This window comes from Lynx canadensis, chromosome B2, assembly GCF_007474595.2.
Source record: "Lynx canadensis isolate LIC74 chromosome B2, mLynCan4.pri.v2, whole genome shotgun sequence".
NCBI classification, from domain to species: domain Eukaryota; kingdom Metazoa; phylum Chordata; class Mammalia; order Carnivora; family Felidae; genus Lynx; species Lynx canadensis.
The window spans coordinates 4,311,369-4,326,293 of NC_044307.1; the positions used below are offsets into that span (position 1 = coordinate 4,311,369).

Below are 14,925 nucleotides of genomic sequence, written 5' to 3' on the forward strand. Positions count from 1 at the left end.
TGGGTTTATTAACATGTTTAAAGGCATTAGTGTTTAATTTTAGTTTCAGCTTCTAATACGGTGAGTCCCAAAAGATATAACCCACGTAACCCAAAAGCTCAATCATTGTCAAGACCTGTAAAGGTTCCGGGGGCCGCACACATTGAGCCCTAAGGCTGCAGGGCGACCCAATCCTCTTACTCTACGTACAATTTCCTGCGTTTATTGGAGAAAAACCTGCAGACTAAGATTCTTCCTTGTTTCTCAGTTCACTTTTTCACGAGCTACGCAGGACACCCAGGGAAGCCGGAGCGGGAGTACGACGTCCCCTCGTGTGCAGGAAGAGGAGGAACAGCTCCAGGCGGGAGAAAACCACCCTGGCTCCACAAGCAGGAAGCAAATCCACGCTTGAGAACCAGGGGCTTCGGGCGCTTGGCTTTGGCCACAAGCACAGACCAGGCCTCGCCGCCCTCTGCAGCCCCCAGCGCCGCAGAGAGGGCTCCCGTCTGTGTTCTCCGCTCCGTTCCGTTGGCTAGGACTCTTCGGGGACCCCTGTACAGCTCTGGATTTTCCCGCCAGGTAGGTGGGAAAATAATTTGAAATGGCATTTTTCAGGCCACGACGCCGCATTCCAGCTGTGCGCGTAGCGCGAAAGGTAGGGCCGGATGCCAGGATTCTCTCTCTCGATGCCAAACAGAGAGGACGGACTGACTGGGCTGAGGTTCACGGCGGTGGGACTAGCGTCTGCTGCTTAAAATAAGCAGCGTTTCCAGGGAGGAGGCTGGGATACCCAGCAAAGACGCAGGGGCACCGCCCAACGCTGCCTAACCCTGAACGAAGCTTCTTCCCTGGGGCCTGACCCCGCTAGCCTCGGCCCTAAACATACGAACGTCAAGATCTTAAAACCCGCAGGTTTCTCAACGTGTAACAGGATTCACAGCCGTGATATCGTTATCGCAAGGCAGATAACGGCAAACCCGTTCCCACCAACATGTGCGCATCTATACCCTAGCAGCGAATCCCCAACTCATAAAGAAATTGTAAACCAAACGTCATTTCTTAGGATTACAGCATAAAATTGCCTCCTAGAAAAAATGTTCTAAGGCAATTAGGCAAAATAATACTATATTACACTAGTATTATATGCACAGGGCAGATGATTAAATAGACTTTTGTAAGCCGGTATAAGAACTTCAGAATTATATTATTTCCACAGTTCCTAACTATGAACTCTGGATTTCAAGTACACACAGGCACGTCCATCCCAAATGAACACATCTGAGACTATTACTCGAAAGGCAAAATTCAGAGAGTCTTAGATTCTCCCGATTCCCCTTGTAACGGGATTTTCTGGAGATCGCCTGTGTCTATAAGCACCAGCCGAGAAGTATGGTTCCGGAAGCAAAATCAGTTGCAAACGGAAGGAAAGAAAGCAGTGGCTTACCTGTGGTCAAGATGGCTGAAGTCTTGCAAATTCAATTCCCTGGTGTCCTGTGTCAGATAAATTGTATCCACATCCTGTTTAAATATAATTAAATCATGTAAATAGTCCGCACAGATGATCAGGAAAGAGGGATGCAGAGAGAGAATTAGACAATGATACAGATTTTCACATAATCTGAGGAAGGAAGATTTTAAGCCGAAAACATGAATGGTAGGGGGAAAGGAAGAAAAAAAGAAACCAGCCAGTCAAATACTGGAATATTCTCCAGGCGGCGGGGGGCACACACAAGCCTGCACGCAGACACAACTTACCCACTGTACTTCTTCTCTGTATGAAAATCCAAGCCAGTCACACACACAGGCGTACATCTGAGAAAATCCACCTGAAACACACAACAGAAACGTGACAGGTTTTTGGCTAAATGATTTTTAAGTTAAAGTTTAAAAGTTTAAATATGGCCGATGTTGACAATGCTGATTATTTCTTTCTGTTTGGGAAAACGGCAAAGATTCTCCCCCTTGTTCTATAGTAAGTACACAGCAGGACACAACACAGCTTAAACACAGGACTTTTATCCACCAGTCTAAAGTCTGTGCAGTGGTAATTACACCTTAAAACTAATTGTACCTTTACAGAAGCATACTAGGAATAGACGTAACTTCCTGGCACGGGGACATCCACGCGGCCATTTATAATTTGGTTTTAAAATGCATGCTCACCGCAGGGCCCCTGCTCGGCCACGGTCTGGCTGTCCCACAGAGCCTGGAGACTGGCCAGTCGCTCAGAGGGCTCCATGGAGACTTTTTTCATGATTCTCCTGCAAGATCAAAATAACAATAAATTTCAAAAATCGAGTGGTTGGCACCGTGCGTAGAAATCTATTTTGTGGTACGCCTTTTTTTAGACCAAAGATGGCTGCCACTTTGATTTAGGTAAACGTAAATTCCGCTTTCTGAGCATCAAGAAGCTGGAAACCTCAGAAACTTAATCTCCTTTCTTTAGCCCCCTTTTATACGCCCAAGGAGTTATCCAGGGATGTGGACAGTCTCTATGTTATTTCGTTGTTTCGTGGCAGTAGATTGCACTAGAATAATTCGAAGACAGCGTGTTCTACTTGATGAATTATTAGCTTATGTGTATGCTAAATTTGAATCACGAACTTTCAAAAACTTAAAACACACATCTCTTCCTCTGTGCTTCCATAGTACCCCTTACAAACGTCCGTCAAGAAAGACTATGTCATGTCGGAAGAAGTGTTCCTTTTACTGTGGTTCAGCGCCCGGCCGTCCACTTCCAAGTTTCACTATTCACAGATCTGGCGAAGTAAGAGGACCTACCCCGTGGGGTAATCGCGAGAAAGAAAGAAATTAACACCTGTGAAGTTATCAAAACAATCCGCGCTGCCTGGTGAAGTCTCAATAAACATTAGCCGATGCTCTCAGAGTTATCACATACTAATCGTTTTAACATTTATTCACTTTTGAGAGACAGAGACTGAGCGTGAGCGGGGGAGGGGCAGAGAGAGAGGGAGACCCAGAATCCGAAGCAGGCTCCAGGCTCTGAGCTGTCAGCACAGAACCCGATGTGGGGCTCAAACCCACAAACCGCGAGATCATGACCTGAGCCGAAGTCGAATGCTTAACCGACTGAGCCACCCAGGCGCCCCTCAGGTAGTAATCATTTAATGGGTAATTTATGAATCCATTAACTGACCCCGAATTTTTATTAAATGTCTACAGCATGGCAAGACCAGCTGTCAAGATACTAGATACACAACCATGAACAAAACTGACACCATCCCTGCCCTCCAAATGGACAGCCTATCGTGAGAAGCAGACAAACAGGAGGTATAAAAGGAGAAGTAGAGGGTATAGTGGGGCGGGGGGTGCAGAAAAAGGGCACTTAACTTCTCCTCTGGTGGGGGGAGGGCAGCGGAGCGTGGGGAATGTGGACGGTGCTCTCCAGTCCCTACCACGTCTATGCTAAAACCTGAAGAGGAATAAAGACTTCATCGGGGCGGGGGTGGGAGGAGGAGATGGGGAACCAGGAGCTGGGGAGACCGCTCCAGACGAAGGGACAGCAAGTTCACGGCCGTGAGAAGGCTCGTGCTCACCACCAGAAATGGCACACGGTTCAAAGCGGGCCAGCAAACACCGCGTGACGGGGAGGGGGTAACGGAAGAGTCTGGGGAGCTCGCAGGAACCAGGTCGCGGACAGCCTTTGAGGTCCGATTACGGGGTTTGGATTTTATTCATAGGGCACTGAGGAGCCACGAAAAGCCTGAACAGGGCGCACCGGCTGGTGAGAAGGGCACCGTCCACAAAATCTGCAGGGCGGGGGTGGGGGCAAACTTTGGACCCAGATAAAGAACTTGAGAAATTAAATAGAAAAGCCCAGCGAGAGTGAAGGTCATGAGCTTCTGGAGGCAGCAGGTGGACCAGCCGTGAGACTTTCTCGGGCTCCCGCCCGCCACAGCCCAGACGTGTGCAGGAAGGGGCAGCGGGCACGCTGTGGGGCTGCTGGCTTTCCAAGCAGGTGGCCAGATGGACTTGAGGGTACTGCTGTGGTGACGGACACTGTGGGCTGGGCGCTCAGGAGAGGGAGGGGAAGATCCAAGGGATCTACGGCCCAGAGGCCCTGAAAAAGTCCGAGCGCTGGTCCTTCCGAGGGAGAGAGGGCCGAACGGCCGTGGTCACGGCGAGACGAGTGAATTGTGATTTGACCCCAGCGCACGCTGTTCCAGGATGTTCGGGTGTGGCCCTCGAGAGTCAAGTGGGGAGGAGGGGAGGAGGTCACAAGCTGTGAGGAAGGGTATTGGGTCAGAAGCACCGGGATCAAGGCAGGACGCGGGTGCGAAATGGTGTAAATAAAGATGCTAAGTTATACTGAACATATTTTCATCTTTAATGACTTAAAAGCACTTCTGCCCCATATAATGTTCTCAGTCATCGTGACGGATCTCAATCACCTCGTAGAGTATTGGAGGAAAACAGTTGTCTCCATTTTCTCACGGGATGGATTCCAGAGAAAATGTGCTACCTCCTGGCAAGTTGCCCTGTCTACTCCTAGAGAAACCCTGCGATACACAAGAAAGCATTTAAACACCCTGAACGTTCTGCTTGCCCTGAAAACATTCCTACACATCCTTGCGGTTTTTACGACTGAAGCATAATCAGGTATAACCAACTAGGCCAAACGTCATTAATTCCTTCAAATTCTCGTGTAAATGCACGAGGCCTGCGAGTGCAGCATGATTTTTCTCAATCTCACCTGAAAACACCTATGATTAAATCCCATCATCTTAAAACTCCCGAACTGGGGGGTAACTGTGGGCTTAACAAGACATTCGCAAACGGACGTGATATTACAGAACCTTCCAGATCTTACAGAATGATTCATCTCGGTTCCATACCATCATCGGGCATCTTACTGGCATTGTTTTCTGGCGACCAGACAGCAAAACCAGATATTACGCAAAGCAACAGCAGACCTGTCAGAAACAGCCCCCAGCGTTTACACGACTCGGTTAAGTGAACCTTGGACACATCAAACTAGACATAGGTCTGACTTCATCTGAGATCACATCTGTCTTCTAGAATTCTTGCTTCACTTCAGCAGGACTGTGGGGCATGCTGTTTCAATGACACACAGGACGAAGTTAAGCTAGTCAAAAGCAGGAAGAAAATAGGGCAAAAAAATCTTTGGCAGGAAGCTGGGAGGATCAAGAATAGGAAGGTGGCAGTCTAGGATTAGAGGGAGAAACAGATGACTTCTCATGGCAGATTCAGAAACTAAAGCCTCAATTTTATTCCAAAAACAACACTGGACGTTCCTGCTCAGGGGGTAAGGGCAAGTCAACTGGAAAATGAGAAGCAGCAGCTAGGGTAGACGTCTGTGTGCAGGGGCTGCCCCTTGACCTTCAAAACCACTCTTTGACGGGATCAGTCTGAGGTTTTCTAAGCAGCCCCGCTCTGCGACACTTCTCTTTCTTTTGCAAGGAACTGCAAAGCACTTCGATTTCAGGAACCGAAGACGTCTCATGAAACAGGTGCATTGACTTGCGTAAGAGATAAAGTTCTAAGGAGTGAACTTCCAGGAGACGGCCAGTGTCTACGTGCTCTAACTCAATGCACAGAAACAATGAGAGGGGACCCCCCCAATGGCCCATATTGTTTTTCCCTGTAGTTCAACGGCAGCAGAGAGCCCATGTGCGTGCACCACAGGACACAGCTCACACCTACACACACAGGGAGAGGGGGTGTGTTGGACAGACAGACCGACAGACAGAAAGGATTTGCTGGCAGGATAAGTGCCGCGACAGGTAAACCAAAATCCTAGCAGACGCACAAAGCCTGCCTCTCGCTTGCAGGCGGGACTGTGGGGCTGGACCAAGTACGTGTGCATCACAGGCGTTTACTTTACCCAAGCCTCAGAAGGACAGTAAACGTCACCAGCACGCCAGCTCTCTGTGCGAATCTCATGCCTCGATTGTCGACACGAAAAAAATCCGTAAACTCTTTCACTCCACCGAATTGATTTATTTAAAATTCAGTTCCAAAGCCTCTCCCACTCGAGGGCGGTAGTCACCAGCACCGTGCACGTTTCCCTGACCCAAACCACATCCCAACCAAATACTGCGTCTGCTTTAGAAAAATGAACGGGCTACACAGCACCCTTCTTTTGTTGGCACATCAACTCCTATTCTGCCACTTTTCTTCACAAGAACCTCACCTTTGCATACTTTAATTGGCTTTGACTTCATAAACAGATCTGCGGTATCTTTTTTTTTTTAATTTTTTTTGTAATGTTTATTTTTGAGACAGAGACAGAGCATGAACAGGGGAGGGGCAGAGAGAGAGGGAGACACAGAATCCGAAACAGGCTCCAGGCTCTGAGCCGATCCAGGCTCTGAGCTGTCGGCACAGAGCCTGACGCAGGGCTCGAACTCACGGACCGCGAGATCATGACCTGAGCCGAAGTCAGACGCTTAACCAACTGAGCCACCCAGGTGCCCCTGCGGTATCTTTTTTATTACGGTAGCAAAGAAGCTTTGTCCTAACATGCTGATACTCAGCCAACTTTCCTGCATGTGTCACATACAGGACGGAATAGTCAAGTAGTCCGTAAGTTATTCCCAGGAAAAACAATCCTGTCAGGAGGTTACTGTTCAAGGCGCCCGGATGGCTAAGTCGGTTAAGCAACCAGCTCTCGACTTCGGCTCAGGTCATGCGTGATCTCGCGGTTTATGGGTTCGAGCCCTGTGTTGGGACGTGCCCTGACGGTGCAGAGCCTGCTTGAGACTCTCTCTCCCTCTCAAAAAATAAAATCATAAACTTCGAAGATATTCCCTACAAACATGGCCGATTTCCTTTCTGATGGGGCGGGCTTTTTTCCAACGCTGCTGGGTACCTGACTGCACTGAAGTCTGTACCACACCTACAACTCCTGTAGCAACACGGAAGCAGTTTACACGGGCTAACTGAATCCTCATCTCCATTCACAGCATTATTCCCCTTTTACAGATGAGGACACCGAGGCACCGAGAAGGGAATTAACTTGCTGAGTCTCACCCCCCTGAAGCATCCCACCAAGCTGACACCTTCCAATTCCTACCTCAAGGCTCTCTCCACACACGCTTCTAAAGCAGCCCAAAGGAGTGCGTAACTCCCATCTTATCCTAACATTCAAAAGCCTTCCATAGCTCCCTACTGCCCATCCCGGAGGCTTGTCCTCTGGCCCCCTCCTCACAGTGACGTCTGCAGGCTCCCAATTCCAGCTACGCCAGGCAGTGGCTATCCTCCCGGCGGCACCTGCTCCCCTCGGCCTCCAGCCTCCGCCATCTCCCCACAAAAGTCCGGTCAGCACACCCTCGACAACCACCCCCTCCCCCAAACAAGGAGGAGAGCAAATACACATCCTACGCTATTTCCCTGGCATCCCAAGTCAAATGTGACTTCTCTTTCTCTGAAACCTGAGGGCTTTCTCTCTCTCCTAGAACAATTGGCGGAATTTTCCTATACCACCTCTGGACTACAAACTCTTGGAGAACAGGACACGGTTCACTCATGCATGTGTGCCCACCCGAGGAAGTGCTTTAGTGAACACTTTCTAGATGAATTCTTCCATGTACTGATGACTTAATTTAACGCTTCAAAAAAAACAAAAAACAAAAAACTAGCATGGTTTTGGAGAATAGCCAAGGTTCTCAATATTAGAAAAGCCAAAGGCCATAACACAAAACAGCTTCCTGAAGAGAAATGCCATTATGGACACCTCTGGGAAAACAGATTAAACGACACTTAGGCTGCAAATATTTCCCTAGCTTTCCCTCACCGTCACGGTCTCAGGGGCCAGGCCCGAGTGAGAGTGGTCACAAAACAATGCTAATGGCAATCTGATTTTTAAATTTAACTTAAATTTTCTTCTTGAATCTTTAAATTTTCTCCATATTTTGAAATAACCTTTCCTTATCTTTAAGTTTATTTATTCATTTTGAGAGAGGGGCAGAAAAAGAGGGAGAGACACTCCCAAGTAGGCTACCTGCTGACAGTGCAGAGCCCGATGCGGGGCTCAAACTCACGAACCATGAGATCATGACCTGAGCCGAAATCAAGAGTCAGACGCTTAACCAACTGAGCCACCCAGGTGCCCGACACTTTCCTTATTTAATGAGAGGAGGGAAACATCTTTTTGCAAGAAAAGGAGAGGGGAAGAGGTAAATATATATGTACAGAGGGGAGGTGAAGAGAGGATACTGGGGTGAATATTAATTTTAATTGAAATTCTTCATTTTTTTCCTACCTGTATTTTCTTGACTATACACAAGAGGGCTGATTATTTGTAGATAACTTATATATTGTTTTTATATGTTTGATTCTGACCATGGATGTAATTTTCAAAATTTTTATTTGGGTAAAACCAGAAACTCAGATCTTTACAGACACAGCTTCATGTGTATAGTTGAACTTGGGCTGTGCAAGAACTAATTATCTGAACTGAGGGCAGTCCTGGCTGTTTGTGCTCCAGCCCCTCCAGGTTCCTGACATCTGCTCATCAGATATTTTCTTGTCCATCCGTCTCTACCACAGGCGCCCTGAGCAAGTAAGGAGAGGAGGGCTGGGGACCCAAGGTCCCCACCACAGACTCAGGTAATACATCTGATGAGACAAATGACTCAAATAAGGTTGAGGATCCCATATACGGTTCCTTTCTGAAGTTTTTACTTTAATTCCAGTTAGTTAACATACCGCGTGATATCAAATACAGTTTCATATTCTTCAACTTATCGTTGAGTGGGATGTATGACATTTACTAGCGACATATTTTGTTTTGCATGTTCTCCGTTATTTACGTAAAGGAAATGTTTCCCTTACTGACCACTTTAACTAAAGCACGCTAGAGATGGACCAGAAAGGGTATGATGACCCACCTCTCCACCCTCGCTAGTCAATAACCAGCACCAACGTAATTAGCCATTTCCCCTGCCAAAACCGTGCCATGCGATGTAAGGAAAGGAGCTTCAAGATTAAAGGCCGAGTGTGCAAGTCACAAAATATTACAGGTTTAATTCTCACGCCCTAACCGTGCATGGTGGGTACGAAAGCAAAACGAAAGTCAAGCACATTCGCATTATTTAAATTTTCTGCCAAGCCAAGTTCTAAATTATAATCCGTGCCTTCTTCCACACTGGTGGCTTCATCTGAATTGCCTCTGCCTTCCTGCCCTCCGCTCTAAACCCTCTCCCTGCTTCTCGGGGTGGGGGCGGGGGGCGCTCCGCACAGCCAGCCTGCATCCAGCCACCTCCCACATATGCCCAGCCACCCTCTGTCTCCTCTAGATCAGACGCCTTTTCTCGTAGCTCCTCACGTAGGTTCTCAAGAACTGCTGTGTTGGTGAGAGCAGCCGTGGGTGGAAAGATGCCCTCTCCCCCGTGTCGGTTCACAGAGGTGGGCATATGAGCCCTTCCCAGCTCTTCTTCTTGCACTTGTCCTCATTCTGAAGATGCTCTCTCGTCTAGGTGCACACGTCTCTCTGGCCGATCTCAGAAAAGTCACGCGTGCAAGACCGTCTATGCTAACGCCTCCCACGTCCGCTGCGTCTCCAGACCCGGACCTTTCCCCCAAGCTCCGACCCCACGTATATAACCACCGATCTGATATCCCCACCTACACGTCCTAGACCTCAAGCTTAGCATGCTTACAGCAGAGCGGTTGGGGTGTTTTACCCCCAAAATAAAACTTGCCCCCGCACCTACCCTGGGCCCTCTCCACCTCACTGAAAAGGAGCACTGGTCACTGAGTCCTTAATCCAGAAACCCTAGAGCCGTCCTCGGTCCTCTCTTTCCTCACTGCCATCACCCACACACAGAATCTATCAGCCAGTCCTGTGCCCACAATAAATCTTCTGTGTCCCATCCTCTATCCTTACCTCCAACGTCACTGCCCTACCCCTGGCCGCGGCCACCCTTCCCCTGGGTCACCGCCGGTGTCCCCACCTGCTCTTCCCCTTCCCACGCCATTCTGTCTCCAGCGGCACAATTTTCATAAACTACAAAGGGAACCATGTCCCATCCCTTCATGCACGCGACACCGGCTTCCTCGTGAGCTGCCGCTAAACTGCAGACTCTTTACTCTCTCCATAAAATGACCAGCGCCTACGTTTCCAGCCTGATCTCACACACCAGTCTCCATCCCTCCCGTCTGCACCCTCCTCTTCCACACCCTCCAGCCACAGCGCATCTCTCAGCGACGCCAATCCCGGTCCAGGCAGGTGTCGCGGCAGGAGCGGAGGCCCGAGAAGGAAACATTCCCCGCCCTCTTCAGACTCCTTCTTCTCCATGACTGTTCAAAGCATCATGGCCACAGGGAGGCCCTTGCAGACAGAATTTTATTCTTTGTGTTAGCCCTGCAGGGAGGATCAGTTGCAAGCATTCGGTCAAATTTATACTTACTTACTTCATTTATTTATTTCCCCTTCTCGGGGGGTCTGCTTCCCAGTGGAAATTCCATGTGGGTCGTGCACCCCAACACTTAGCACCCTGCCGTGGGTCGTAGAAACTCAACACTCACCGAGGGATGAGTGTGTAAAGAAACAATTATAACACAGCGAGGCAGGTGCTAGTCTGGGAAGTGATTGCAAAGTTCTACGGAAACATAAAGAAACTCTTTCAAGATCTGGGCTACGTCTTTTGCAGCGGAAGCTTGTCTGGAAGAACAGCCTGAATGAAAGCACTGAGAATATAAGAGGAGGATGTGCTCAGGCGCAGGTGGATCACGGGGCCAGACGGCAGCGGGCTTCTAGGCCAGGCTCACAGCACAGACGCTACTGGGGTACAGAAGGGTACCTCTGGTGACGGTGCGGAAGGAAGACAAGGAAGAGGACTGGAGACGCAGACACTCTAGCTAGGACGGTGTCACCCTGGCAAGCGAGACCCTCTGAACTCAGGCAGTGGACATGAGAAGACAGGCAAAGGCCCAGACCAGAAACTCCGCATGAAAAGGGTTTGGCAACTAATGAGACGTGCACGTTAGGGACAAAAGACTATTTAAATGACGAGGCCGCTGGGGCGCCCGGGTGGCTCAGCCGGTTAAGCGTCCGACTTCGGCTCAGGTCATGATCTCACAGTTTGTGAGTTCGAGCCTCTGTCCCGACAGCTCAGAGCCTGGAGCCTGCTTTGGATTCTGTGTGTGTGTGTGTGTGTGTGTGTGTGTGTGTGTGTGTGTGTGTGTGTCTGCCCCTCCCCCGATCTCTCTCTCTCTCAAAACTAAAACATTAAAAAAAATTAAATGGTGAGGCCACTAACTGAGATACACTACCAAATACAGGCAGGTTTTCAGGAAGAAACTTGCTAAGTTTATGGGCTGCACCATGTGTGACGTCCTTGGGGACATCCTTGGGCCTTGGGCGGCTGGGGGACAGAAGGGAAGATGAGGGTGAGGTGGAGGTCATGGATTTAGAAACTAACACGCATGTGGTGACGGCCTCTCTGGAAAAGGAGCGCATCATTTAATCGTTGCCCAAACCTTTCAAGAAGTTGTTAAATGGCAGCAAAAAGTGAAAACGCTTTTCTTCTACAATGTTCTCTGGGAAGGAAAAATGGAAGAATCAAAAGCGAAAATAAAACTGCTAATTCCCTCAAAATTCCTAGGATATTAGGCAAATAAAACTGCGTTTTACAGAAAGCAGAGATTCTAAACATTGCTCGGAGGGTCAAACCAGCCCTTGCTAAATAAACAAGGCTGTGCTTGACCACATCCTTCTTTCACTCAGTCTCAGGAAGCTCGCATACAAAGACCCATGACCGAGTGCAGCTGAGGGGAAAGGGGCTGTAGTGACTGCTAAGGCACGATCGCCCCCAGAGAGTTCTCTGGGGGCCTGAAGGATGTTTCGCTTCTGGGTATTTCCCCGTCACCACTACTCACGGCTCCTCACTGCATCCCGCACCCCTGCCCGCCCGCGCCTCTCCTGCACACACACAAGTGTGTGGCTGGACATCTGCAACAGCCTGGCTTTAACAGGCCTCCTACCCGGAAATTCCAGCCTGGCAGGAGTCGAGGGACAGCCCCCCGCTCACCACCTCCGTTCCCTCGACGATCGGCGAGCCAGAGAATCAGAGGAGGGCAAGGAGGCGGACAGGAGGAGGCCCCAACAGCCAGAGGGCACAGGGCCGGGTCCCCCAGGCCTGGGGGACCGAGGAAACGAGACAGTCCAGCGCAGAGCCGTCAGAAGAACCCAGCGGGTGTCGGAAAGTCAGAGGCGGACAGGAAGCCCCTGTCTCTCCCGAGCCACCTGCAGGCGCCCAAAAGGCTTGAAAGACACAAGGCTCGGTTCTCCTGCGTCGCGTCAATTTACAAGCAGAGCATCTGGGAGCGCGTCCCGTGAAGGGCAAGTCCCCGAAATTTCCCTCCCGCTCCCCGCCAGTAAGGTGCCCAGCGAACCATCCTAGACGTGTCCCCACGAGGCCTCCCGGCCTGCGCACAGAGCAAGCACCGGGAGGGGTATTTTCCAGAACTTCTGAACCAGCTCTTCCAGCTGGAAGGCATCTTCATTACGGGTTATCACTTTAGGGAGCTTTCCGGCACAAGGATCCTTCTGCCTTTTGACCTCAGCCGTTCCAACCTCCCTTCCAACACCCCACACGCTCCCTCAGGACAGACTCTGTCACCCGGGCGCATAACCCTGATGAAAAGCGCGTGAACAAAGAAACGTGAGGCTGTGCAGACACGCAAGTACGTCACTAACTTCCCTGATGTGGGCTTCCGGAAACTAAGAGGAAAATGAAAAAGAGGCTAATTTTTGTTTCTTTTCTAAGTTTTGTCTTACTGATCAGGCAAAAAAAAAATAATAAATTAATTAATAAAACAAGGAAAATGAAGGCTCTCACACTCTTCGTCAATACTAGACTCAAGGCCTTTCTGCAAAGCACTCAGAACCACCCCCCCCCAACCGTTGGGGTAAATCTCACTGACCCCGTTGGGGTAAATCTCAAGTTCTACGAGACAGGTTTCTGCTTTAGCCTCAGGAGCAGAGGTTAAAGGGTGGCCACACCCTCTGTCACCCAAGCTCTTGAAAGTAGGGAACCTTGGAGAACCTCAGACACAAAACACAGCGGCTTGAGTTAGCGTCATGTCCGCCATTTGACGGCGAAGAGAAGAGGGAGGCTGAGGGAAGGCCCCGAGGGCAGGGGCGACAGGGAGCCCCGCTGTCATTCCCGGCTCAGAGAGGAGGTCCTCGCTCTCCCCCCACCCTCCACCCCACCCCTCCCGGCCCCGGGGAACTCACACTGGAGAGAGGCCAGGAAATATCCTCCGCAGGCAGGTGCCGATGTGAGCCAACACTTCGCTCACGTCGTCGGGCGACGCCATCCTCATGGAGATGCTGTGCTTGTCAGTCTCCACGACCATCTGCAAGAAGCGGGCGGACGCTGCTTAACACCGGGTCCCAGGCCGTGAGTCTGTAGCTTTAAACCAGATAAACCGCGTATTCCCACCGACACGTACCAACGCGGTACCAGCCTCTTCGGAAGCGCTTCCCTAAAATAACACCCTCAGTGAAGACCCAAGGAAGTGCCTGGGTAGACGGTGGAAAGGTCCAGAAACATCCAGAAACTGAAGCATGTGTCTCTAAAGGCGAAACTACAGATGCAAACAGACCCCCGCCCCACACGCACACACGCGAGGGAGATGGGCCATTCGCACTCACACACAACTTCTCCTAAGTTTACCAAGGTTTTGTCTTGAGACGCAGCCTTCCAAAGTCTGCTCCATCCCTACCGCCCAGTGTAAGGAAGTATGCCTCCGCCGGTGAGCAGGTGAGGGCAAGCTGATCGTTACCTCTTTTTCTTTTTAAACATTTTTTAAAATCAGACCCCTTACGAGATGTTTAAATGAAATGCTAAAACCTTTTGCCTGGTAGCGAAAGAAAAATCAAACGCTTGGGAACATTTCAACTTTTTTTTTTAAATTTTTTTTAACATTCACTTATTTTTGAGAGACAGGGAGAGACAGAGCAGGAGCAGGGGAGGGGCAGAGAGAGAGGGAGACACAGAATCCGAAACAGGCTCCAGGCTCTGAGCCGTCAGCACGGAGCCCGACATGGGGCTCAAACCCACAAACTGTGAGATCATGACCTGAGCCGAAGTCGGACGCTTAACCGACTGAGCTACCCAGGCATCCCAAACATTTCAACTTTTCTAAGAAGAGAGAATGTTGGAAAGGATTATGTGACGGGAACAAGGTAATCATGTTCGGGGTGAGGCAAAGAATCATTCCAGTGAACTGCTGGGAGATGTCCAAAGCTTACACCAAAAATGTTGACGCTGAGGTCGTACAGCTAGGTAAATAAATATAAATCAACCTGAAAACATGGGCAGGTCGCAAAGGGCAACAGGTTGTTTATGGACATATTTCAGATAAGAAGAATCAACTTCAATCACTTTTTTTAAAAATACCATTATCTTGGATCTCAAAAAAACATTCATGTTAAACGCAATCCCTTTGGATCAAAATATCCTCACATATTTACTTCCTGCTGGTACTTACCTTGTGCAAAAATACAATGAGGGAACACTACACTTAATGTGCAACTAGCCCATGAGATTAACAAAGCAGTTTTCAGATTTGTTTGGGGCTGTCCTAAAATTAGCTAAATTAAAAGTAATCACGTGAGGACATGTGGATGACTCAGCCGGTTGAGCGTCCAACTATTGATTTCGGCTCAGGTCAAGGTGAGATCGAGCCCCGCGTTTTGAGCGAGAGAAAGAGAGCATGAGTGGGGGAGGGACAGAGAGAGAGAAAGAGAGAATCCCAAGCAGCCTCTGCGCTCTCGCACAGAGCCCGATGCGGAGGTAAGATCGTGACCTGAGCCGAAACCAGGAGTCAGACGCTTAACCAACTGAGCCACCCAGGCATCCCAAATAAATAAGCTTTTAAAAAAATAAAGGCAAAGTAGTGCAATTTATGTGTCCAAATGCTGAGATCAAAGAGAAGGACTTAAGTGACCTG

The 14,925-nt window shown here is 49.5% G+C and overlaps 1 protein-coding gene across 5 annotated transcripts in view; it reads right to left on the reverse strand.

Moving 5' to 3' along the window:
* The window catches only part of CARMIL1 (capping protein regulator and myosin 1 linker 1), a 313,422-nt gene that overhangs the window by 171,119 nt on the left and 127,378 nt on the right, over nt 1-14,925 (reverse strand). For 4 of the 5 annotated variants that reach the window (XM_030314690.1, XM_032593106.1, XM_032593105.1 and 1 more), the window contains exons 5-8: nt 13,205-13,326; nt 2,143-2,240; nt 1,735-1,805; nt 1,424-1,497 (exon numbers count right to left, since the gene is read on the reverse strand). In XM_030314690.1, the coding sequence (XP_030170550.1) occupies nt 1,424-1,497; nt 1,735-1,805; nt 2,143-2,240; nt 13,205-13,326 (365 nt within the window). The remainder of the gene's footprint in view (nt 1-1,423; nt 1,498-1,734; nt 1,806-2,142; nt 2,241-13,204; nt 13,327-14,925) is intronic. The other variant, XM_032593107.1, reaches the window with a different exon arrangement.